This window comes from Xyrauchen texanus, chromosome 3 (genome assembly GCF_025860055.1).
Source record: "Xyrauchen texanus isolate HMW12.3.18 chromosome 3, RBS_HiC_50CHRs, whole genome shotgun sequence".
In the NCBI taxonomy this organism is placed as follows: domain Eukaryota; kingdom Metazoa; phylum Chordata; class Actinopteri; order Cypriniformes; family Catostomidae; genus Xyrauchen; species Xyrauchen texanus.
The window spans coordinates 45,786,292-45,812,483 of NC_068278.1; the positions used below are offsets into that span (position 1 = coordinate 45,786,292).

A 26,192-nucleotide genomic window follows, 5' to 3' on the forward strand; every position below is an offset into this window, starting at 1 on the left:
TATAGATTTGAGTTATTCAATTGCAGGGATCTCCTGATCTCCTCACACACGAGCTCTTGATGCCCACATCCACTGTTGTTGTTTCCCCCCTTCATCGCCTGTTGTTTACCAGCCAATACATATTTTTCTTGCCCCTGTTTGTGAAAGCAATGGCTCAACTGTGCAAATAATTCCATGTGCATACTCTGCTTTCCAAGTATGCACAGTAAGAAAATCGGACCGCAAATGTTCAGTGCTTGAGCACTCTGCTAATGATAAAATTTGCATCTCTCGTCCTGTTCGCAGATGCTTAGATTTGGCATCTGACCGTAGTATTCTTTGGGCTTAAGTATTAAACTTCACGACATAACTCGTCCCACACAGTTAATGTTATACACATGAATGATACAAACCTGTATCATGTTCTTACTGTATTTCTCTTCATCTTTCAGTCGATGGAGGCCCAGATGCAGCTTTATCATGGTGTTGGTGAAGTTAGGGGTGGGGCTTATCAGCAAGGACCAGAGGAGGAGGAGCAAGGAGGAGTGGTGGAGACAAGAATTGTGCGCCTTATTGAGCCTCTGAAGGAGAGGAGGCGGATCATTCTTGCTTCCAAGGAAATGCACCAAGTTACCCAAGACCTGGAGGATGAAACTGTGAGTCTCTCTTTCTTTTACTCTCCATATCATTAGAGGTGCTTGTTAAGGTGAAAAAAGAGTTCCACAGAGTCTTGAAGGTAGGGCTGTCAAAATTGCTCAAAAATGACATTCGAATATTCCCTCTAAAAAAAACACATATATTCGAACTATTCGAATATCTGGTTACGCATTTGGTCAATGACGCCAGATTACGTCAATAACAGGACAAATTAATACAAAGAGACATAACTATTTGTATAGGTAGTTTATTTAAGTTTAAACATATTTGACAACGTATTACCTACACAAAAACAAGTAAATCAACTAATGGCCAAGACCTCACTCTCGCCGCACGCCAAGCAGGCACTCTTTCTCTCTCTCTCGCCCTCACGCCTCTCTAGCATAACGGTTTAAAAGAACAACAACAATAAACAAATGTTGAGTGCTGATCAAGAGTTTTGTGCAAGCAATATAAGGTCGCGACTCTTGTCCCAAATATAGCAGGCTTCATTCAGTGATTAAAACAAATTATTAACATTAATTGAAGTTTTACAGTATATAGAACCGACATTGAACGCCCGAGCGAAGCTGTGCTGTGGTAAACATGGAACTTTTCCTTGACATGAAACGGTAAATAATCAAACCAGTGGAAGCCTGCAGTGCATGAAACTGCTGTATCTAACCTACCTTATTCATGCAACATCTATTCAGTCAGTACAGTAGCCTTACATTTTAGTCATGTTTCTGTTTAACGTTAAATAAAATGAGGCACACAATTCCAGAAATGTGACAACAAAGACCCCTCAGGCAGCACGCCCACTCGCTAAAGCAGACAGCCGCACATCTGCTACCGCGGGCTGCTTTTTTTCCACATTCGAATATTAATTTTCACCTTCGAATTTCTGTTTTTTAAAACTATTCGAATATATATTCGAATTTAGAATATTCGTTGACAGCCCTACTTGAAGGTGGCCTTTTTTGTTATGACCAATAAGCAAACATGTAGCAACTGCCCAGAACACCCCAGCAACTGCGCAGCAAACCGCTAAAACCCACTCAGTACACCTCAGTACATATCATGCATTGGGCAAGCACCATTCACATATTGTTCAAAAAAATATAAAACTCTAGTTTACATATGTACTTTATTCATACCTATAGCCATCTCTATCTCTTGATTTTTACTAGGTATGGATTCAAGAGCGGTTGCATCTGGCCTCATCTACTGAATATGGCAACAATCTGCAGAGTGTCCAAGAGTTAATACAAAATCATGAGGTGAGAGTCCTCTTTTCAAACTACTTGAAATACCTCTGTCAATGTCTTCTATTCCAAACTCTAATGCAGGGCATTCTGGGGCAGGCAACAAACAACTTAAAAGGTTGAGCATTGAGGACATACTGTAAACAGTTTTGCTTTGTTCTAAACATTGAAGGTTTGTCTATGTCTGGCCTCAGGACACCAGATGCATCACATATCTCATGTTGAATTTTTCTCCTTTCTTTGTGAAATGATGTAAGAGGTTGTTTCCTGCCATCATTCCCTAACTGTAAGACTATACAAGAGAGGAGAGCAGAGTGGATTAGAGGTCTATGAATTGATTTATCTCTATGCAAGCCAACAGTCAAATATTCCATAAAGGCCATTTGGAGTCTGTCAGTTAATTCACTCTATCTCTGATCTGTTATATTGATTATCAGCTGTTTTTGAAAAACATAGCTATTAATTTATTATTAATTGCCCGTTGTTTAATGCGATCTTTAGTCATAATCCAGATTTTTTTAATGGCCCTGCTGGTGTTTAATTTAGCTGTACTGTGTTTGATTGGCTGGTTCCCATGACTCCTGATTCCAGTGATGAATGTTGATTGACTGGATTGGATGTGATAGGTTTGACTGACAGCTCGCATGTGTGTATGATTGGATATGCAGGCTCTACAAATTGAGATGAAAGCTCGAAGGGGGCGTGTCGAGGAGGTGCTGGAGAGGGCGGAAGCTGTCGCTGCCCTGCGGACCCCTGAGGTGGAGCTTGTTCGGGAGGGGGCTGGGCATGTGAGGCAGCTGTGGGAGGTGCTCCAGGTAGAGATGGAACGTCGCACAGTGATGCTGGAAGCTGTAAGCCACGCCCAGCAGTACTACACCCACGCAGCGAAGGTGGAGTCTTGGCTCAGTGGGCAGAAGCTTCAGGTCCTAAATGAGGAGAAAGGAAATGTAAATATTGAAACTAAAGTGTAATCTTTTATAAACATTCAATTAAGATCGCAATATTTAAAAAATAAAATACATTTTAAATTAAGTACATAAAGGAATATTTTTTGGCCAGAATTGCTTATGAATGCTGAGATAAGTGTGTTTTATAGATAAAGGAAGTTTCAAGAAATATTTCGAACCTTTGGCTGTGGCTCAGGTGGTAGAGTGGGTTGGCCACTAATCGCAGGGTTGGTGGTTCGAATCCCAGCCCACAGGATTCCACATGTCCTTGGGCAAGACACTGAACCCCAAGTTGCTCCCAATGCCAGACTAGCGCCTTGCATGGCAGCTGTGCCGTCATTGGTGTATGAATGTGTGTGTGAATGGGTGAATGAGTTCACTGTGTAAAGTGCTTTGAAAACCGCCAAGGTTAAAAAAAAATGCTGTTTAAGTCCAGACCATTTTTACAAACTGAGGAAGTAGATTCATTTATTTGATGTGGTAATCAACAGCATGCAACAAATGTTTTCGATTGAGCTTAACTTGTACTTTATGTAACCTGTGATATTATTTTAATAAACCTTAGTCTGCTCGTGTGTGTGATTATTATGAAAGTTTTTAGATAACAGACTGCTGCAGGGTTGTAAACTGCCGCCTGTGGTTAATGCGGTACGGTCTGTTTGTCTTTCTCTTTGTAAACCCAGATTTATTTTCTCTCTCTCTCCTGTCTGTCTGTAGGATGAGGCAAGCACTCTTAGGTTACTGAAGGAACAGTTGGCCTTAGAGCAGACAGTGGAGAATTATGTAGAGACAGTGGGCTCACTGTCTCAGCAGTGCCGTCGCATGCTTGAGTTAGGACATCCCGACAGGTAAACGTTCACAGATAAACGTGTATTACTTACAGCATGTTTTAATCAGCCATGATACAACAATGATAAATCCTTTCTCTTGTTAATTTGAGTTTCAATCTTAGCGAAACTACATTTTGTCAGTTTTTTTGTTTCTGTAGTGTTGCACTGGGTAGTCCCACCAACAGTGAAATCTCATTGGTCCAATATTACGCTCCCCATAGCTGTGTATTTCATATCAATTATTGTTCTGATTGGCTGTGATTCTGTCACATTGCAACATGCAGGGTTTTCACAATCAGTGTAGATGTACAAATTGTGGTGTCTTACCTGATTATGATGCAGTGTTAAAGTTGTTATACTGTATTTTATGCACCATCACTTAGACTCTGATGATACATATCTACAGTAGCTGCGATGGATACAGTGTGACCCTTTTCCAAAATAATTTCAGCCTTTTCTTCTCTCTTAGTGAACAGATCACCAAACAGCAAGCTCATATAGACCGGCTATATGTGTCTCTGAAAGATCTTGTGGAGCAGAGGAAGACAAAGTTGGAGCAGCAGTACTGGTTATATCAGCTGAAACGAGAGGTGGAGGCACTGGAGAAATGGATCTCTGAGCGAGAGGCTGTTGCCAGCTCCACTGAGCTCGGCCGGGACCTGGAGCATGTCACGGTATCACAGTCTCATAAACACACACACACACACACACACACACACACACACACACACACACACACACACACACACATTAAAACCCAAGTGTGATCCAAATAAAAACAGATTGTAAACACTTGCTCGGCCTCAAATTAACTCTGCTAAAAATAATATTAACCAATAGTCAAAAAGCTATTTAGGCATTGTTTATTAGCCAGTAGTTAACACATATAATAAACGTTCTATCAGGAAGACTTGCAGACTTGAGTGAAATTTATTATGAATAAAAAACAGAAAATTAATGTCTCTCTTTGGCGTAGGCCCCTTCTGGTGGTCCGAAGAAGTTGTACTCGGAACCGTCATATTCTGCTGGAGATAAGAGTCAGGGGCGAGGAGCCTTCTCCCGTGCAGGACGGGACTCAACTGGTGGTGGTGGGGTGGTGGAGGTTGCCATGTTTGCACACTGAAACAGCAATGTGATAGATTGTGAGCAGACTTATATAGCAATGGCTTACATGTGATTGGCTAGGAATTACCCAGCTAATGATGTGATGATGTACAGCTGCTAGTCTTCCCGCTAGAACTATGGCATTTATTATGGCAGCATTTATAGCAGTAATAGCAAATAGCTATATATTTTAAGTTTTACTATTGGGATGTGTTGAAATGCAAACACATCTCTAAAGTGGGTGCCGGTATTGTTTTAAGAGCGAAGTACATTTGACTGCAAATTTGCATTCAGTTATTGAATGTGTTATGGAACACCAATTTTCCCATCTTGTTTCAATGGATAAAATCAAAGAGCAGCCTACATTTTTTCTCATTGAGTATTCTGTTTCACTTGGAAATATGTCACATTACAGAAGTAAAATGCATTGCCAACGTTGTCTCTTGTTGACTACATGGTGTACATGTTGCCTCTGCATTTTCAAAGCTTCTGTGAGCTCATTTCTTACAGGCCCTTTCTGTGCCGTGTGCTTCTCTCAGGCTCTGCAGGGGAGCTTCACTAAATTCTCTTCTGAGACGCGTTCAGTGGGCCAGAAGCAGATGGACTCCGTCAATAAGATGGTGAATGAGATGATTGACTGCAGTCACTCTGATGCTGCCACCATTGCAGAGTGGAAGGACGGACTGAATGAGTCCTGGGCAGATCTTCTGGAGCTCATGGAAACCAGAGCTCAGATGCTGGCTGCCTCGTACCAGCTGTACAAGTTCTTCACCGACTGTCAGGAGGTGCACAAACAGCCATGAAAACACTCACAGTAACACAACAAACATCAGCATCTCAACTGCCATGTGTTTTAATCAGCAATAACTTAAATTGTACAACCGTTAACAACTCTTACAATGCAACCTTTGAAATGTAACTTACACAAAAATTCAACATATTGTTCAACCAAAAATCACAAGTTTTTAAAATGTACTCAACCTCATTCTTTTAATTCAAACCTCTATGATTTTCTTTCTTCCATGGTATACAAAAAGACAAATTAAACAGAATGTTCACGCTGCTCTTTTCCATACAATAAAAGTGAATGTGGGTGGACAAAGTCCATATGACTTGTGCACTATATTCAGAGTATATTCAAAGTCATATTTTTTTGAGGAACATAGAAAAATGTAAGGACTTTTTTGCATTGTTAATTGGGCATTCCAAATTGGGGAGAATATGGGAGAAAAACAATGGTGTGTGCTTAAATTTACACACACACACAATAAAATAATGTGTATTAATATTTACATTTTATATTCAAGAGAGAAGAGATAATATTAATCCAGAGAATGGACGCTGAGCCATATTATGATTTTGAAGCTTTTTTTTGCATGCATATCGCTGCAAAAATCTTTTTTGCCGCGATATCAGAATCAGCTTTATCAGAATCAGAATCAGCTTTATTGCCAGGTATGTGTACACATACGAGGAATTTGACTCAGGATTGTACATTGCTCACGATGTGCTTACTCATACAAAAATACACAATAATAAAATAAAATCAGACACAGGCTACAGTGTAGACAACACAAATATACACACTATGAACAAAAACAATATAGACATATTGACAAATAGTGCAGTGATCAGAGTGCAAAGGATGCAGGAGTAAAGTTATTATTATCATACATTATGCATACATGTACACAGTGCAATGAAGCATAGTGCAAAGGATGCTGGAATAAATAGTATAGGTATTTTGTGCAGGAGTTGTGACTTGAGGTAGGTGGATTGGTGTGCAGTATATACAATATGACAATATAACAGTATGAACAGCTCTGAAATAGAGAATGATTCATAAAATTAAGTAGTAACCAGTAAACAGATGGCTGATTAGAGACAGAGTTACTGGGTTATTGCACAGGAATTGTTCCTGACACTGTGAGTCAGAAATCAGATGTTCATCAGCAATGTCTGTTGGTTTTGGCGTACATTGCTCTGTAGCGCCTACCTGAGGGGAGAAGCTGGAACAGGTTGTGTCCGTGGTGAGATGGATCTGCAGTGATATGTTGCAAAGGTTGCAATGTTTTTGGCCATATTTAGGAAAACAGTCAGATGTCAAATGAATAAAGAATCCCATTTATTTTGTGTTAACATAAAGTTACAGATTCACCACACATGAATTACCTTTATGCAAAGCATTCAAATAAATATAAAATATATATAAGAATTACACTTGCAATGTGATTTAGACTTTTACAAAACTTACTCTTGGCATGCAAATCTTTTAGGCACTAATTTACATATATCCTCTTCCTTTATCACAAACCTGATACACAAGGTTTTCTTTGACTTCAAATCAGTATACATTTAAACACCTGTGTGTGTGTCTGTGTTTGGTATTTTGTAGGTGATGGTCCAAATTGAGGGAAAGATGAGACAGCTGCCAGAGGTAAGGTCCTGTCAAGTGAGCTCTGCCAACCCTGGCACACTTCAGAGACACCTACATGCTTTTGAGCACTCACTGCAGCTTCTGGTCTCACAGGTAATACTCACACACACACACACACACACACACACACACACCTGTACCGACCAGGTTCGGCAGCCACATTAAATAAGTGTTTAAACTGGTTCATCCTTCTGACCCAGCAAGGGGTGGTTCCCATTTCAGCGCATAAGTATAATAACACTAATACAACAGTAATACAACACTGAATACTAAAAACAACATGTATAAAATACTAAACAGGGAGGCATAGCTTAGTAGTTAAAGATCTACTCCGTTAACTGAAAGGTTGCAGGTGCAAATACCATGAGGGTTGATTTAGTGGAATTTTCCCTGTTACGTCAGAGAAAAGTGTCTGCTAAAATATAAATTAGGTTGAATTAGTTCTACACAAGTCATATTGTATCAATGCCTACTATCAACAATAACTGAACACCTGATTATTCTTCTTAATATCCATCTTCAAAATTCAGAACTTTTTTTTTGCCGTACCCTTTAATGTGAAGTTGGTGTATTCTGAGCTGGTAACTCGAAGAACTAAAGTGTCTTATTCTTTGTGTCCTTGAGCAATACACTTAATCCTACATCCAGTGGTGGGCCATGCATTTAAGGTCTAGGCCTTCAGTGTAATTCATGCCATTAAGAAAACACAGTTTCACAATGAAATGCCTTTGGGCATCATACATTTTGTCGCAGCTAACTAGTAATACCAATTTACATTTTAAAAATACGTCCACCCACGAAAGCCAGAACTTGAAACGACACTTAATGCTCATGCAAGTTTAATTTTAACTGCAGTATGACTTTTGTGAAATGAACGTCTCTCGAACAGACATTCAAAAATCATAATTTTTAATATGAATCTACCTCGGAGGTCTATAATACCTGGAAAAATCTATATAATAACATTTACGATTTAAATGTCGCTTGCCATAAGCACACGGTTGTGCTGCGTTCTATTCAAGTTGGATGTGGGCTATTCCTACTTGATATCTCTGACCATAAAATGCATTCCATTCCCCAATATTCAGAAGATGTTTCAGGAAACAAAACTGCAATGCTCCCATTAGCTTAGCAGGGGTTTGACTCTCATTAGAGATGTCTCCTAGCAACCCAACTGATAAACAATGCTGCAACATTTGTGCTACAGGTGTACGATTATCAAAAGAGATTAAAATTGAAATATAAAATATTTTATACACCTGTTTCAGCAGGTGTTTGTTAAACAAGCTTTAACATCATGTTATATTAATTACATGGAAACAAACTCATTTATCGATATTACTTAATAAAGTGAATGTTTATCACTTACTTTGTATATCTCCCTGAGTGTCGACATGTTTGTCGACATGATAAATCTGACAGTCTGACTATAGTTGCTCCAAAGCGACTTACAGTGCAATTATTACAGGGACAATCACCCCGGAACAACCTGGAGTTAAGTGCCTTGCTCAAGGACACAATGGTGGTGGCCATGGGGTTCGACCCAACAACCTTCTGATTAACAGCACTGTGCTTTAGCCACTACGCCACCACCACTCCGACATATTCCTTAAAAGGATATTTCAAACATTTCAATGCCTTAAAACTTCAGTTATGAGAGAAAGTTTAGTAATATGACATCTGATTATTTGAACCATCAGGTGCGCCAGCTGCAGGAAAATGCAGCTCAGCTGCGGGCAATATATGCCGGGGAGAAAGCAGATGCCATTTTTAGCCGTGAGCAGGTGGTGATGCAGGCCTGGAACGAGCTCCTGGTTTCCTGTGAGGGAAGTCGTGTGCAGATCACCACAGTAACTGATAAGATCCAGTTCTTCGCTGTGGTACGGGAACTGAGCATGTGGATGGATGGAATCATGGGACAGATTGGCTTCACGGATGACGCCAGGTACCAGATCAGTCACAGAATTATTACATTATTCTAAATCTAGATTTGGATTTTAGTAATAATCGTAGTAATCAACGAGCATCAGGTTAATGTGTGTGTGTATGTGGTTCTTGTCTGGGTGTGGGTTGTGGTGTTGGGTGGGTCGTTGTGTTCGTGTTAGGGACCTCTCTGTGCTGGAGGGGATGATGTCTCAGCATCAGAGTCTGAAGAGTAAGATGGATAACAAGAGCAAGAACTTCATGCATTGCGTGGAGATGGGAAAGATGCTACTCGCTGCACGCAACCCTGCAGCTGAAGAGGTACATTTACACTTAAACATAGCCAAAATGATAAGGACATAAAAAAAAAGTCCTCAAAAAACATAAAAGCACATTCAGACAGGCAGCAAATATCTGATTTTTTGGCATATCCATCTCAAGTTCATTAATAATTTGTAGTCTGAACAGCAAAAAAAAAAAAAAAAAAACACAGGAAATCAGATGTTTACAAACCCTCTCCAAAACAGGGCTAAATAAAAGAAAAATCCAACTTTTATTTTATTTTGTCTCAGTCTGAATGGTAAGAAGCTGTTTCCTTTTTTTTGCCTCATTGAGGAAATATTATGTGTGAAGCGTCATACAAAGTGCGCAATATTGTCTTGTGCTGTGACCTTAAACTATTTTTATGACTTTTGCCTCATATAGCAATCTGACATTCACTATGTAGTGAATAATGAATGAGTGAATGAGTCAGTGATTTTGGACAAAGTATGAATATGGAAAATGCCTCTGTTGTTTACTGTATATTCTTGTGCACCTTTTGAGTTCAGCACATGCTGTCACAATAGACATGAGCAGAGGCTATATTAAAAATTTTCAATCCTCTCTAACCACACTGACAGCTACTCTCAGTTGTTGTATGAAAAATTCTCTTGGCATTGCTTTGATTCTTTCTTCATTACTACAGCAACCAGTGTAGATACGCCAGATACTGACCACACTGTCTGAACACATGGATAAGATTTCATTACTAGCAAAATGAGAGTGCGGAAGTTCGGATTTGAAAACCAAATCAGATTTATGTGCAGTGTGAACAAATCCTTATATAAATATATTGTCCACACCCTCCAACCTAGGTAAAGGAAAAGCTGGAGTATGTCATTGCAAAGCAGAAAGACCTTAATGAGCGATGGGAACTGCACTGGGAGAAGCTTCAGCAGGGTCAGTGATGATAATATTGCTGTAATGTTATTAATCATGTTACAGCTTGATGGTCTACCATTATGAATACTTCCTCAGACCTATCCATAGGCTTTTCTTGTGTCCTTCAGCCCAGCAGAGACTTCAGTCTAACCAGCTAGGATTGGTGGATCAGTCGTGGCACACAGTGAAAGAGCCAATCACTCCAAACACTCGTGAAATAGGGGGCGGAACTGACGAGGTAGAGGAGCTGATTCGCCGGCACGAAGCATTCCGTAAGGCTGCGGCCACGTGGAAGGACCATTTCAGCTCATTACGACAGGTCACTTTGGAAACAAACACTTATTAATAAATAATATACCCTCACAACCACATTATTAGGTACACCTACTTATTCATGTGATTAACTGAAGCACCTGACCCGTATCTGCATTCATTGCACTGCTGCGACACAATTGGCTGATTTGATAATGTTCTCATCAACCATCAGAATGGGGAAAAATGTGATCTTAGTGATTTCAACCATGGCATGATTATTGGTGCCAGATGGGCTGTTTTTTTTTTTATTTCTGTACCTGCTCTTCTTCATGAATTTTCACACACAACTGTCTCTAGAGTTTACTCAGAATGGTGCCTAAAAAAAAAGCATCCAGTTCTGTGGTCAGAAACACTTTGTTGATGAGAGAGGTCAACGGAGAATGGCCAGACTGGTTCGAGCTGACAGAAAGGCTATGGTAACTCAGATAACCCCTCTGTACAATTGTAGTGAGCAGAAGAACATCTCAGAATTCACAAAATGTCAAACTTTGAGGCAAATGGGCTACAACAGCAGAAGACCACATCAGGTTCCACTTCTGTTATTTTCCCCATTCTGATGGTTGATGTGAACATTAACTAAACCCATGATTTAGTTTAAATGATTTGATGCATTGCACTGCTGCCACATGATTGGCTGATTAAATTTTTATTGACCTGGACCAGACTTGAACCCAGGTCTCCCATAACCACAACATCTCTATATGTCAGAGCACTTGCACTGACCACAATTGGTATCACTCATTGGTATCTTCAAAACTAATTTAAGCATTTAAACATAAGCCTTCATGAGAAAGTTTGTACAAACTTTTGACTGGTAGTGTAAAACTAAGAACTAAACACCAGCCCAGACCTTTTGCATTCTTTTTTTTACCTGAATCTTTTCTTTTTCCTGTCTCTAACCATGACCTGCAGGCAGAAAAGATGAAGGAGGAACAGAACAAGCCTACTACTTCCTCTCTCCTCAGCAGACAGATGTTCCCTCTCTCATGTCTTGTGCACAGCTCCTCCTCCTCTTCTTCGTCCTCATCTCTCTTTCGTAACCCTCTTCAAGACTCGATTCTGGAGTCCAAGCCCAGTGCAGACCTCAAACACCCAACAGAACACACTTTGGTACACACACTCACTCAGCGGCTTGGGTCCACTCTGAACCCCTACACACCAGTCATGAATGGCTCCTCCTACCAGGGGCTGAACCAGTCGCCAACGGTAATGGGAGAGGGTTTTTCCTACCATGGGCTAAAACAACAGGGAGTTTCAGGGTTGGATCATTCCAACTATCAGGGGTTAAACCAACAAGTTGGTGTCTTGGGGGCAAATAGCTCAAGCTACACTGGATTAAACCAACAGGGTGTTTTAGGAGAAAACAGCTCAAGCTACCACAGCCTGAACCATTTAGGTGCTGTGGGCGTGGTAGAGCCCAAATCGGGGTATGCTTGGCAGCACCTGAAAGCTGACTGCCTGCAGCCCAAAATCAACCACATCCACAAAGCTGTTCCACCTTTACTGGAGGCACACCGAGCTCAACTTGCCAGTGGCATAGCAAATGTGCCAGCTCCTCCTATGGGCATGGACCCCTCCCTGGAGATGATCCACAGCCGTTTACAGAGAGACCCCCGAGGGAGCCGCTCAGACCCACAGATGGATCATCTGCGGCGGGAGAGAGAGTACCGGCTTGGCCGTCAGACTTCCAGTGAACAGGAGATCCAGGCGAGACTTAATGAGCTCCCGCTCATCGTTAGGCAGGAGCGTTACCGCAGAAGAATGGAGAGACAGTCATCCAGTGAGCAGGAGGGCAGCGGAAAACATAGAGTGCAAAAACATGACTCTAGTGATGCAGAGTCTGGAAGAGAGCCATCCGACAAGAGACAATCCAGGTGAGTGTTTGGGTACAGAAGCCCCAAAAAGCCACTTTATTTTTATTTTTTTGGACAATTTATTCACTCACCCTTATGGCATCCCAGATGTATATGACTTTCTGTCTTTTGCTGAAAACAAACAAAGTTTTTTAGAAGAGTATCTGAGCTCTGTTGGTCCTTACAATGCAAGTGAATGGTGACCAAACCTTTGAAGCAAAAAAAAATCACATAAAGGTAGTAAAATAAGTTATCCATAAGACACCAGTGGTTAAATCCATACTGTATCTTCAGACGAAATATAATAGGCGTAGGTGAGAAACAGATATTTAAGTCCTTTTTTACTATAAATCTTCACTTTCACATTCTTTCACATTTTGCAAGTGAAAGGGCAGATTTTTATTTTTAGAGTTCTCAATTTTGGGTGAACTATCGCTTTAAGACATATTTAAAAATGACAAAAGTTTACAAAATTTCACACCAAGTGGCATTTTAAAGAAAGATAGCACAACAAACTTTTTCGAACAAAATGTTTAAAAATAAGTTTATTTGGTTTTAAATAAGGAAACAATAGATATACTGTTCAAAATTTAAGACAAAATTATTTTGACACTTTTTGGTTGCCAGTCTTAGTGGAGCATGTCCATAGTTATTGTAATGATCTACACTTGCGGTTACTATACTTGAGTAACTTGAGGGGATCTATGGTTAAAAGGAATTGCAAAAATGCTTCTAGTGAAAGTTAGTTCTGTGAAAAGGTCATAAATCATTTGCAGATGCTACTTATTTTTATATTTTGTTAACTAATGCAATGAACTTCATTCATGTTTATGAGTATCTAACTTATTTGGATTTCTCGTCTTTTTCTCAGTGAGAAGCGTTCCACTATGGCTGAGATTGTTGAACAAGCGCAAGAGAAAGAAGCTTGCCAAGTATGTGTCCACCTGTGTTGGTTTATAATTTTGCCATAGCTCTGTATCATCTCAAGCGATATATTCCCTTCTCTTATTTTAATGCATATAGACAATCAAATACAATTTTGTTTCTTGTTGTCTCTTTTTTTCTTCAGTCAGAGACATGCTGGCCAAATAGATAACTGTAGTGTATTTTCTGAGAAGCATTCCAAACACAGCCATTTTATAGAATGAGTGTTTTTCCACCATTTTCCTAACATCCCAAAAGAATTACAGTACACTTGCAGCAGGTGTAGTTCCTCTGAAATATCCTGGGGTTCAGTGTCTTGCTCAAGGGCTTAGTGGTGATTGAGAAGTGATCATGAGTGATCATGGATTTCTGTATGCCCCTTTTTTCCATACACACCCATTCAGTATGTTTTTATAGGTGTTTTCTTTTGTATATGTTGCTTAGCTTATATTAAATGATTCTGTCTCAGTCATGCACCAAGGATAACTTTTTTTCAGGCAAGGGGAGAGGTGTACCGGCCATCCAGTAGTCTCTCTGCACCAGTGAGTCGTCTGGATCGCCCCCGGGCTCGTGATCGCCCCAAACCAAGACGAAGACCTCGTCCAAAAGAACCTGAGGAGCCACGGAGGTCTCGTTCTGCACCTGCCCAGAGTGTCACACCACAACCTCCTACACATACCGTCCATCACGAGGGCTTCCTCTACCGCAAACATGAAGAGGAGGGGAAAGAGAGGAGCCCAAACAGGTGTTGTGTTTCTAACTACATTTACATTTATGCAATTGGCAGGCAATTTTATCCAAAGTGACTTCCAGTGCACTTATTACAGGGACAATCTGCAACCTGGAGTTGCAACACAGTTGTTAAGTGACAAAATGGTGGTGGCTGTGGGGATCGAACCTGTAACCTTCTACTTAGTAGTTCTGTGCTTTAGCCCACTATGCCACCACCACTACCCACTAATGACTGATTGCAATGTTCTGACATGAACATTGCTACTGCTGCAAATACACTAATTACTGTATAAACTGTGCCTCATTTGGAATGCTGCGTCCTCTGGAGGTCGCTTGTCTCCTTTCATAAAAGCGAGTAGGGCTCATCAAATGCAGCCTTCAAATACAACCTTCTTTCACAGGAATTCGGAGGATGCATGAGGTGTATCCTTCGTGGGCACTCATAACCCACAATTCTTTGCTTCAATGGAAATGTAAAAAAAAAATAACTCCAATTTGCCCATAAATATGATATTCAAACACAAGTAATGTTAATTCCCAAGTTGAAGTACCTCAGTAGATGGGTGCAGAGTATATAATATATATTATTATATTAATATATAATTAAAATAAAGTATTAGACTAAAATTACACCTGTAAAATCTATTTTTTATAGCTCTGCTAAAATGTACCTCATTCTTTCCCTTCTAAATAATCCCTTCTTGTTACCGTCTCACTCGAAGCACTCGCGCTTGTTAAAATGTGCCGTGCTGTCATAGCAACAATGTTCCGTTCTGTTTCCATTTGTCCTATGAAGGCCGTCTCGTTTTAACAAGATTTGTTTAAAGGAGGATGCTCGGTATACTTTAGCCTTCAAAGGATGCGTCCTACCTATCACGCTGCCTTCGAAACGAGACCCAGCCACCGTTAATACAGCATAAACACTTGTGTGAAGGGTGGACAGAGTCATTACACTGACGTACACTTCACAAACAAACAAAGCGCCAGAGACCTTCTACCAAGGAGAGCCTACAAGTTAAGCTTAAATTTCTCAACTAGGGGGTTGGGACCCACTTGGGGCCTGAGTACACTTCCAGGGGGCCTCAAGATCTTTTAAAATGATTTAAAATATGATAGATTATTATAATTTTTATATCACTATTATAATTCAACTTACTGAAAATGCAAAAAAATTTAATTACTCTGTTCAACAGGTTGCTTTTTATGAAGAATATACAGTTCTAGACATTTCAGGAATCACAAGTTTGAAGGAAATATCTTATAATAGATATATCTTATAATATAAATATCTTAAAGCCTACATGGGGGACCTTCGAATATTTTCTCAGACAATGGGGGGCCTTGGAGTAAAAAAGGTTGAGATCCACTGCACAAGTTGACCATTATGCTCTCTCCTTTGATGAATTCCCTGTCAGTGATAAAAATTATGGAGAAAGAAGGTCTTAACACTATTTGACGTACAAAACAAACACAAGGACTTCAGAAATCAAGTAAACTCTGCAAAAAAAGAAAAAGTGTCCTTTTTCAGGACACTGTATTTGAAAGATAATTATGTAAAAATCCAAATAACTTTACAGATCTTTATTGTAAAGGGTTTAAACGATGTTTTCCATGCTTGTTCAATGAACCATAAACATTTAATGATCATGCACCTCTAGGTTCATTGCCTACCGTCTGTAGGTGCAATATGAATTGTCAATGATATAACCAAATATTAAAGATTGAAAGGTTGGTTATATTTGTAATGCTCAGTGCTTATAGCAATACTAAATACCTCATTACTCATTAAATTACACCTCTTGCACCTGTTTTAGTAAATCGTGGGTTAATCTGTTCTGCGTGCTCAAACAAGGAGAGATTGGTTTCTACAAGGATGCACGACACAGAACCACACCCTATAATGATGAACCTCTTCTCAACCTTGCCATCTGCACCTTTGACACTACCAATGGATACAAAAAGAAGAAGAATGTATTCATTCTCAGGTAATACAAAGTGTGATCTTTAATAACTGCCCCACCCTAGATGCCTTCTTGTCTACACCAAACAATTACAAACAACCATGCAGAAAGTAGAATTTTTCTTAGTAAACATCCCATCAAAACCATAGGGAAAGGAAGGCTTTCATTCCTATCTCACCCTTTTTTTCCATGCTGTTTTTCTGATTTGATTAATTTTTATCAGGAACTCTGCTGAAGGGGACTACATCTTCCTGGCTAAGGATGAGGTAAGTTAGACAATTGTGAGGCCTGCTGTGAAAAAGATGGCAGTAGAACAAGCTGATTCTTCCATATTTTAACTGATGGACAGAACAAATGTTTCTTAAATGCAGCCAATATGTTAACATTATATAGTAGTTATATTATGTAACAAAATATAGGATTTCTACATAATATATAGCAATAGTATATAGTTACAGCCATATTAACAGAAGTGTGTCTGTTTGTTCTTTCTCATAGGAGGATCTAAAGGGTTGGGTCAACAATATTAATGCTAGCCTAAAAGAGATAGAAGAAATTGCCAAGTGGGAAAAAGCCACAAATTCTTCCACAGACCCTGACAAATCAGAGCGCAAGGAGCGTTCAGAAGGGGCGGAGCCATTCGAGGGAGCTGAGAGATCAGAGAGGTCAGAGAAGTCTGAGCGTTCAGACCGATCAGATAAAATAGAGGCATCGGACAAAAGCTCAGAAAAGAGGGACATATCTGAGAAAGAGAGGGGGGAGAGAGGTGAACGAGGGGAGAGAGAGAGGAGGGAAAAAGGAGACCGGGTTTCCAGGGGTTCCAGAGGTTCCAGCACTTCGGGAACAAGCAAATGACTCATCTCTTGTTTATTTACCCATTCATCCATCCTAGCCATCTTTCTAGAAAGAACTGTTGCTCTGTTTGTCCTGACAGCCTGATTTTTGGACAGACATAATTGATTATGTCCCGTGAAATATTTGTTGATGTGTGTGTGTGTGCCAATGTGTTGAAAGTCTATGTAAGAATATGTTGACAGTATATGAAAGTATTCCAGCATCAGAGGGCCTGTTGAGCTGCCCAGCTTGATTCTTACAGAAAAGGCACTTTAGACTATCGAGGATGAATATAGCCCTTAATATTTTAGAAGCAATATACAGTATGTAGTAACGGATACTGCTTGTTCCAGCTGTTCTGTTCCTCCAAGCGTGTGCAAGAGAGAGAAAGTGATAGTGTTTTCTGAGAGAGAAATCGGTGGTGCGGTAGTTGATTATGTTTCTCTGAATGACATCCTTACACACCCCAACTCAGACATTGCCTGTGTTCGGAATAGCATATTAACATACTACTCATACTATTGCTCCTGTACACAGTATGTATACTCTGTATAGTATGCTGATTTTCTGTATGCATAGAATACCCAGATGACCAACTACATTTGCCAAAATGTGAAGTATACAAAAGAGCATACTACAAGGAATACTGTAGCCCACAATCATTCTTCAAATTGTCACAGAGCTCTTGTGGGGCCCCCTTAAAACCCACCCCTCTTCACTGTACTACATTAATAAAATATACTAATGTACTATGTACATTAAAGTGATAGTTCACCCAAAAATGAAAATTCTCCCATTATTTACTCACCTTCCTGCCATTCCAGATGTGTAAGGCTTTCTTTCTTCTGCAGAACAAAAACAATAATTTTTTAAATAATATCTCAGCTCTGTTGGTCCACACAATACTCCAGTGGTTTAATCCATATCTTTAGAAACTATATGATAGGCATGTGTGAGAAACAGATCAATATTTAAGTCCTTTTGTTTTTTTACTATAAATGCTCCTCCCTGCCCAGTAGGTGACAATATACTAAAAGAATATGAATCGCCAAAAACATAAAACGGATGTAGTAAAAAGGTATTAAATATATATCTGTTTCTCACCCACACCTATCACATCACTTCTGAATATGTGGAAACACTGGAAACATGTGGATTGCTTTTATGCTGTCTTTTTGCGGTTTATGGATCTTCAATGTTCTGACCACCTTTCACTTGGATTGTATGGACCTACAGAGTGGAGATATTTTTAAAAAAATCTTTGTGTTCAGCAGGAGAAAGAAAGTCAAACACATCTGGGATGGCAGTTCATGGAAAAGAAGAGTAAATTATAATTTTTGGGTGAACTATCCCTTAAAAGATGACGGTATTGAGGTGAGGGAGAAAAGAGTTCAGGGCTGCAGAAAAAATGCTGATTGCCACAAAAACAGTGGACTATCTACCCCATTTGAACTGAATAATTACGTCAGACGCACTCTGACTTAATAGGATTCCTCAAGAATTCCTACTGTATAGTACCACAAATTCACATATAATTCCATATCAAATTTGTCATTTTGATAGATCCTCATTCAAATATATATTCCTTCACAAAAGAGCATGTGGTCAAACTTGAGTGTGTTTAGAATTTTCAGATGAAAAAATCTAACTTTGATTACTTATGAAAACAGTATGATAACAATAAAATAATGGAGAATATAGCATTGAGTTTTATGTTTGTAGTGTTCTAGTTTCAATGAAACGAAAGGGCGTTATGGGGGGTCTGGGACCCCCCTCCCCTCAATTTGAACACTGCCCACAATCCAATTTAACCAACTACACTGTCTGTTTCCATGTGATGAATGAACCATAATTACAACTGCGATTTTTAAGATCTCTATTTTGATTCTTAATTTGATTGGACTGCCAAAAGTCAGGGCATTGTTTCTTAAAATTGAAAAATATCCATATTTATTTCAAAAATAAGTAGTATTAAGCTAATATTCCATTCCGAACATTGACGTTTACACATGCATACACATACGCAGAGTACATTAAGATTAAATGTTACCTGCGGCCATTCTCCCACCCGAGGCTATACATGTCTTCCATCTGCTGCTTATAATAATGGTTTTAATCATGTGAGATGCTTCACAGAGCTGAAGTAAGCGTCATTCAGTCCAAACTACACTCTAAAAGCGCCATCATGAAGATTTTTAATCACAATCCATTAATATAATGTTTAATGATTGTGTGGCTGTGTGTGCGTGCGTGTGTGTGTGTGTGTATGTGTGTATGTGTATGAATACAGCTCCATTCAGAAGAGGCTCAAATGTATTATGTATAATCTTATTGATCATATTTATGAAGATATTGCGATACAAATTTAAAGTGCAAGGTTCTCTTTATTCTTTGCTAAACTGAGAATTATGATCAGCCACCCCGTAGGTGTACAAATATGCTGCTTTTTATCATCTGTGGCCCTTACATCATCCTTTGATTGTAAAATGATTAGTACACATAAACTAGGGTGTCTGTGACATTGTCATGCTAAGAAAAAGATTGTATATATATATAGTATATATACAAATATATATATATATTTGTATATATACTAGTAAACAAAATTTTATTCTATGAGCTACAGCGACTAATTACAAAAAAAAAACTACAAAAAAACAAACAAACAGCTGTTGCGATTACTAGGAGATGGATGACGATTTTCCCCCAAACTAGTTATTTATATATGTACAAGATTGTTTACAGGGTTATGAAATAAAAATAGCAAAATAAACAGGAATCGTTAAACTAAATAAATTCAATTTGTCTGTTTTTTTATTTTTATTTGAACTGATAGTCCTATGGCTTTAAGTTGTTAATCGCTTTTTTGAGGTCAAGCTTTTCCTCTCTGTCTCCGTTTTTTTATACAACTTTCTTCACCGGTCGTTGCCGAGTTCAAAATCTGACTGGCCCCATTGTCTATGCAACAGCAAATGTCAGCATTATATTCAAACTAAGACCCATTTCTAGTATTGAACCTTGTAGAGTCATTAGCAAACATCGGGGATCATATTCATAATGCCACCTAGACCAACACTGTGTGTACAAACCTCCACTTGAAAAAACAACAACTTTAGGACTCGTCTAATGGATTGTGTTTTATGTTTATAGAGAATCTGTGTGAGAGAGACGTTATGCCAATAGTACAGATTTCCAATGAAATCCTTATCAATTGAAGACTTGTCCATGTCCTTCAGAGGCTGATCCAGGTTCAGGAGATTTAGCAGCATTCATACACACAATTTCCTACTGTCACATGACACAAAATTGAAACACAAACATGATCCCTCAGCCAATCACACAACAGAAAACACACACCCCCATATGCCCCAAATTACTCCTTTTCTCACATCAGTCCTGTTCAGGCCTAGTTAGTACTTTAGGGTGAGCTAGACCTAGTATGGAGTCAAATTCATATCAAATTAGAAAAGGTGTAAGACATGCTTTAATCATAATTCCATAAAAAACAGCAGATAATTAGATATTTTGTGACCATTGTTTCTGATAAATGTGACTAAGAATGAATGTATGTTTGTTAACACTGTTTTTGTCTCTGTCTCATCTCTGCTGAAGCAACCCCAACAACAAATTTACAAAAAGACTCATTTGACTTTTTGGACTTTTACTTATCCATCATTTGTTTATCTGCCAGTAAAAAGCACAATTTCACACAAAACAAAGCAACGAGTATTAGAAATGACACTGGATGCCGAGTTTTAAACCATGATCCCTGCATTTCTAAAAGCTGCCACACGAGGTCAGTGTTGTGAAGGCTGTGCGGCACTTTGTTTCCTCTGTGCTACAAAAGCCAACTCGAGATTATCTTTTCTTTGAACTCCTCACCTGAAATTATTTTTACCCAGAAAATTTGACTGACGTACTCACTAGATGAACTCCATATTTGTCTGTGATTTTTGGACCTGTTAGTCAATTTTCTTCTGTTAAACCTTGCATTATTTCATTACCTGTGCCACTTGTCATCTTCCCAACTTGACCTCACAAGTAAATATTTATTTATTTATCTATTTATCTATTTATGAAAGAAAGTAAAAAGCCCTAAAATAATGGAGAGTGTGGTTTTTCCTCCTTTATCCGACCAAGTCAGTTGTTTCACACAAACTAAAGAAAAACACTATCCAGTTGCATGAAAGAGAATATAGAGGTGATTTCTATGCAACAGCTGTGCATGTTTATCAAAAGGGTTTCAACCTTCAGCAAAGCACTGGGTTTGGGTCATGATGATGATGATGATGGAGAAATGAATGAGCAGATCACTTGTATAGCTAAAATGAGACATTAAATCATTATGTACTGATATCTGCACTTATTCATAAATACAGGTTGTATATATCAGTGTGCTTTGGAGTCTTAATTTTGGTGACTGTGTTTGCATCTGCAGGTGTGGTTCAATTCTGCCTTTGCCCAGATAGCACACGTACATATCTGTGCTGTGTGTTTAAGAGTGTTTCATCCGGAAAACATCACACTCTAATTAAAATCTGCTAAACATCATATAAAGATCAGATTAAAAATATTCTAAATCAGAAACGTCTGCTGAATGTCTTATTGACATCCAAGAGGAAGCGTCTTATAGATGTATTGGAAATGAGCAAACAACCTAAAAAAATGTAAACACACACGCATCTTATTGACGTCAGGGTGATGTACGTGTGCTGTCAGGCTATTATGTTTATTCATCTTTTAAAGTTGTATTGTGTTTTAACAATTAGTAGTGATAATATTTACCTACAAAAAGATACTTCATAAGTATAGCTTTTATAGTTGATGTTTGTGAGAAAAATAATTTTAGATGCTTAATTGTTCATTTGTTAAAGACTACAAGTGAGAACAGATTTGAGTCGATTATCTGTGTATCTGTCTGCTGCTAACAATTAAAAGAAAGATTTAGTATAAAGTAACACATACCCAATAACAGAAACATAAACACGTATACAAACCACAGGCAATCTAACAAACAAACAAGTATAGTGTTGGACCATTGAAAGATCATGTACAAAGGTTTCTTGAACTTTCAGTATACATGGATTCAGGACAGATTATAAAACAGCTCTAACAAGCTTCTTCTGTGGTAGAAAGAGAACATTTTAGACACTTTCAGTAAGAAATATGGGCTGGTTTGTCATTTGCCACACCACAGCAGTGATGTGATGGAAAATAACTAGTAAAAGAACATTAAAAAAATTATTGTGTCTAAAAAATATATAATTGTACTGTATATTTATCCAGAGACTGTATAGCCCTAGACAAAGCACTTGTATCCATCGCCCTCCCCCCGTCATCTACTGATCTGAAATCCGATCACAAGTGAGGTGAGAGTAGAACAATCCATTTTTAGGTCTTTTGATTGTTTTATTTGTTCACTGCTCAATATACAATTTAATTTATCACATCAAAGACCTATGTCTTTCCTAAACATTGTTTTGGTAATATTTCAAATAAATATACAGTAAGAACGAACAAATTATATTTCCCTCTGTTTACATCTTTGCCTTAGTAACCTACGGCATTGTACTTTGTTCAACGGTATGATGTGTGAGTCGAAATATGTCGATTTGGACATCTAAACACTTTTGACTAAAATCATTGACTACAAATGCCAATAGAACTTGTAATCATGCAGCTTGTTTGTAAATGTATGTCAGTAAATGCAACTTCAAGCACACGTGCAGTAGATACAGTAGATACATCTCACAAAATGTGTTATTATACCAAGAATAGACAGTGGAAAATGATGTTCCATTTAAACTGATTGGAGTACTCTAAACTTCACTTATAATTCTCATGCTTGGCTACCCATGAGCATGAAAATTTATATGTCTTTATTTCTTAGCTAATGTTAGGTTTTTATGTTTTATTTGTTACATAAAATTTAAAACTGAGAATTTTAGATTTTTCATACTGAGTGTCTAAAGGGTCAATTGTTATCATCTTACTAATGTATTTGGGACAATTGGAACAAACTAGTAAAACAGGCCAAACATCTCATTGGACAAGCATCTCTTAGTAAATGCTAAAATTCTATGCTATCAACCATCTAAACGAGGGAAACCAACATAATCTGCTATTAAAATGTATGAAAGCAAAAGGAGACCAATTTTACAGTTAAACACCACATTTATTGATATTTGTAATGACCAGTTATATTTTATATTATTTCGTTTTCAGGCAAATATTTAGAGGAGAGGTGTAGTAACAGATACAGTTCATGATACATAGAATGAGTTATATGAGACACATAAACATTGCACATGGCATTGCACATTTTTTAAATTTCACATCGCATAAATGATTTTAACAATATATTATTTTATATTTGTGTAATTTAAAATTGAGTGTTTGTTTATCTCGAGCTTTGTGATGAAATTCTTTCATTTTCATAATGATCTTAATCATTCATTTTTCTGTTATTCATTACATCATCACACATTAAACATAAGGGCGTAGATTTGGCTTGAACATTGGGGATTCACATGTTTCCATTGATCATGGTATAAATATTGGGTGGGTTGTTCTTGCTTGTTTTGATTATTTTCGGAATCTACACCCCTGATTAAACACCATTACCAGAATAGTTTTTTTTTTCACATTTATAATCCTACATTATAATACATTCTGTATATTTACGTCAAAAAACTAATAATCATTTCTTAAAATTTGACCTGAAAAGAACAAATTAATTATACTAGCATTTTGTACAGTTTAACAAAAGTAAAAAATAAATAAATATATATATACACTCACCTAAAGGATTATTAGGAACACCTGTTCAATTTCTCATTAATGCAATTATCTAATCAACCAATCACATGACAGTTGCTTCAATGCATTTAGGGGTGTGGTCCTGGTCAAGACAATCTCCTGAACTCCAAACTGAATGTCAGAATGGGAAAGAAAGGTGATTTAAGCAATTTTGAGCGTGGCATGGTTGTTGGTGCCAGACGGGTCGGTCTGAGTATTTCACAATCTGCTCAGTTACTGGGATTTTCACGCACAACCATTTCTAGGGTTTACAAAGAATGGTGTGAAAAGGGAAAAACATCCAGTATGCGGCAGTCCTGTGGGCGAAAATGCCTTGTTGATGCTAGAGGTCAGAGGAGAATGGGCCGACTGATTCAAGCTGATAGAAGAGCAACTTTGCCTGAAATAACCACTTGTTACAACCGAGGTATGCAGCAAAGCATTTGTGAAGCCACAACACGCACAACCTTGAGGCGGATGGGCTACAACAGCAGAAGACCCCACCGGGTACCACTCCTCTCCACTACAAATAGGAAAAAGAGGCTACAATTTGCAAGAGCTCACCAAAATTGGACAGTTGAAGACTGTAAAAATGTTGCCTGGTCTGATGAGTCTCAGTTTCTGTTGAGACATTCAGATGGTAGAGTCAGAATTTGGCGTAAACAGAATGAGAACATGGATCCATCATGCCTTGTTACCACTGTGCAGGATGGTGGTGGTGGTGTAATGGTGTGGGGGATGTTTTCTTGGCACACTTTAGGCCCCTTAGTGCCAATTGGGCATCGTTTAAATGCCACGGCCTACCTGAGCATTGTTTCTGACCATGTCCATCCCTTTATGGCTACCATGTACCCATCCTCTGATGGCTACTTCCAGCAGGATAATGCACCATGTCACAAAGCTCGAATCATTTCAAATTGGTTTCTTGAACATGACAATAAGTTCACTGTACTAAAATGGCCCCCACAGTCACCAGATCTCAACCCAATAGAGCATCTTTGGGATGTGGTGGAACGGGAGCTTCATGCCTTGGATGTGCATCCCACAAATCTCCATCAACTGCAAGATGCTATCCTATCAATATGGGCCAACATTTCTAAAGAATGCTTTCAGCACCTTGTTGAATCAATGCCACGTAGAATTAAGGCAGTTCTGAAGGCGAAAGGGGGTCAAACACAGTATTAGTATGGTGTTCCTAATAATCCTTTAGGTGAGTATATATATATATATATATATATTGTCTAATTTACTGCATCATCTCACCTGTAGAAAGAGTCTATGTATGAATCCTTCTATGTTAGAGTCATAGGATCTTTCTGAATGGCAGTGTGTGTCCACCCTCAGTGTTATTCTGCTCCTCATCCTTAATGATCTCTAATCTTTACAAAAGCACAGGACTGTTATTCTGATGTCCTCTTCTTATAGAAAGTATCCAATAACAACTAACTCTAAAGACAAATCAAGCCACCTTAGTTCTTAGCCGGTGTGAGACTGCAGAAACTGCTTTTTGGGTGTTTTAGCAGGTCACAGAGAGTCCTACACCATTGTACAAAAATCCACGGCAATCAGATTTAGCATGTTCACAAATCCACTGCACTCTGTCCCAGAGTGTGTTACATGGAGCAAAATAAGATCCACAGGCTTGGCTGAGAGTAAGAAAAAGACTTTGTCATTCATTTAATGGATCAGCATTCAGGCAAATAAATGATGTGTAGTGGAGAAGAAATTAAAGGGGCTTCTAATATATTAAAACTACATATGATAACTATGATAACTTATTAAATAAATATCAATGAAGACTGTCAATTATCTTGTGTGACAACACACACATTTCAAGAGTAATTCAGTTCACACATGGTCAGTCCCAAAGATTGTGAACACATTTACTCAAGAGAAGAGTGAATAAAATGATTCTTGTTTGTTTTTCCTATTTTTTATTGTTCTTCCAGTTATTCTTGTTTTAAACGTGTTATAAGAGATACTTACCCAGAAACAAGGCCATATGCCATGTTAGTTTTGTATTAATTAACTGTATTCCATTGCCAGTAAGTCCTGTCTTCCTTTACCTGTCATGTTGCAGAAGTCTTCCAAAACTGCATTTCTGTCATTTTGTGACCCAACAGGACAGAATAACAGAATGATTTCACTCTCCTGGTCTGTAGAAACCTTCTTCAGACGTGGAGTCGGTATAAGGAGAGATACTGCTTCCATAAAGTTCTCATGAGACATATGAGTGCTTTCAGTTAACATGATATAATAATTCACTGGAGTTGATGATGAAGAAATGTATGCCATCCGATGCTCATCTGGAGTATAAATAAACCAGATCAAAAGACATCAAACTCACAAGTGCAATAATACATGTTGATTAATGTATGGACATGTCTGGTGTCATGTTACAGAAGAAAATGCATAGTATTGACTAAATTCTCTGTTAATGGAATAACAGGT

General features: G+C 38.5%; 1 protein-coding gene across 1 annotated transcript in view; it reads left to right on the top strand.

Moving 5' to 3' along the window:
* The window catches only part of LOC127631686 (spectrin beta chain, non-erythrocytic 4-like), a 31,832-nt gene extending 10,515 nt beyond the window's left edge, over positions 1 to 21,317 (top strand). Inside the window, exons 4-20 of the mRNA XM_052109950.1 lie at positions 432 to 635; positions 1,806 to 1,895; positions 2,549 to 2,827; positions 3,545 to 3,675; positions 4,127 to 4,331; positions 5,301 to 5,546; positions 7,157 to 7,291; positions 8,899 to 9,143; positions 9,304 to 9,442; positions 10,258 to 10,342; positions 10,453 to 10,643; positions 11,552 to 12,513; positions 13,364 to 13,424; positions 13,914 to 14,161; positions 15,963 to 16,133; positions 16,333 to 16,375; positions 16,608 to 21,317. Coding sequence (XP_051965910.1) covers positions 432 to 635; positions 1,806 to 1,895; positions 2,549 to 2,827; positions 3,545 to 3,675; positions 4,127 to 4,331; positions 5,301 to 5,546; positions 7,157 to 7,291; positions 8,899 to 9,143; positions 9,304 to 9,442; positions 10,258 to 10,342; positions 10,453 to 10,643; positions 11,552 to 12,513; positions 13,364 to 13,424; positions 13,914 to 14,161; positions 15,963 to 16,133; positions 16,333 to 16,375; positions 16,608 to 16,964 — 3,792 coding nt within the window. The 3' untranslated portion in view covers positions 16,965 to 21,317. The remainder of the gene's footprint in view (positions 1 to 431; positions 636 to 1,805; positions 1,896 to 2,548; positions 2,828 to 3,544; positions 3,676 to 4,126; positions 4,332 to 5,300; positions 5,547 to 7,156; positions 7,292 to 8,898; positions 9,144 to 9,303; positions 9,443 to 10,257; positions 10,343 to 10,452; positions 10,644 to 11,551; positions 12,514 to 13,363; positions 13,425 to 13,913; positions 14,162 to 15,962; positions 16,134 to 16,332; positions 16,376 to 16,607) is intronic.
* Positions 21,318 to 26,192: the final 4,875 nt, after the last annotated feature.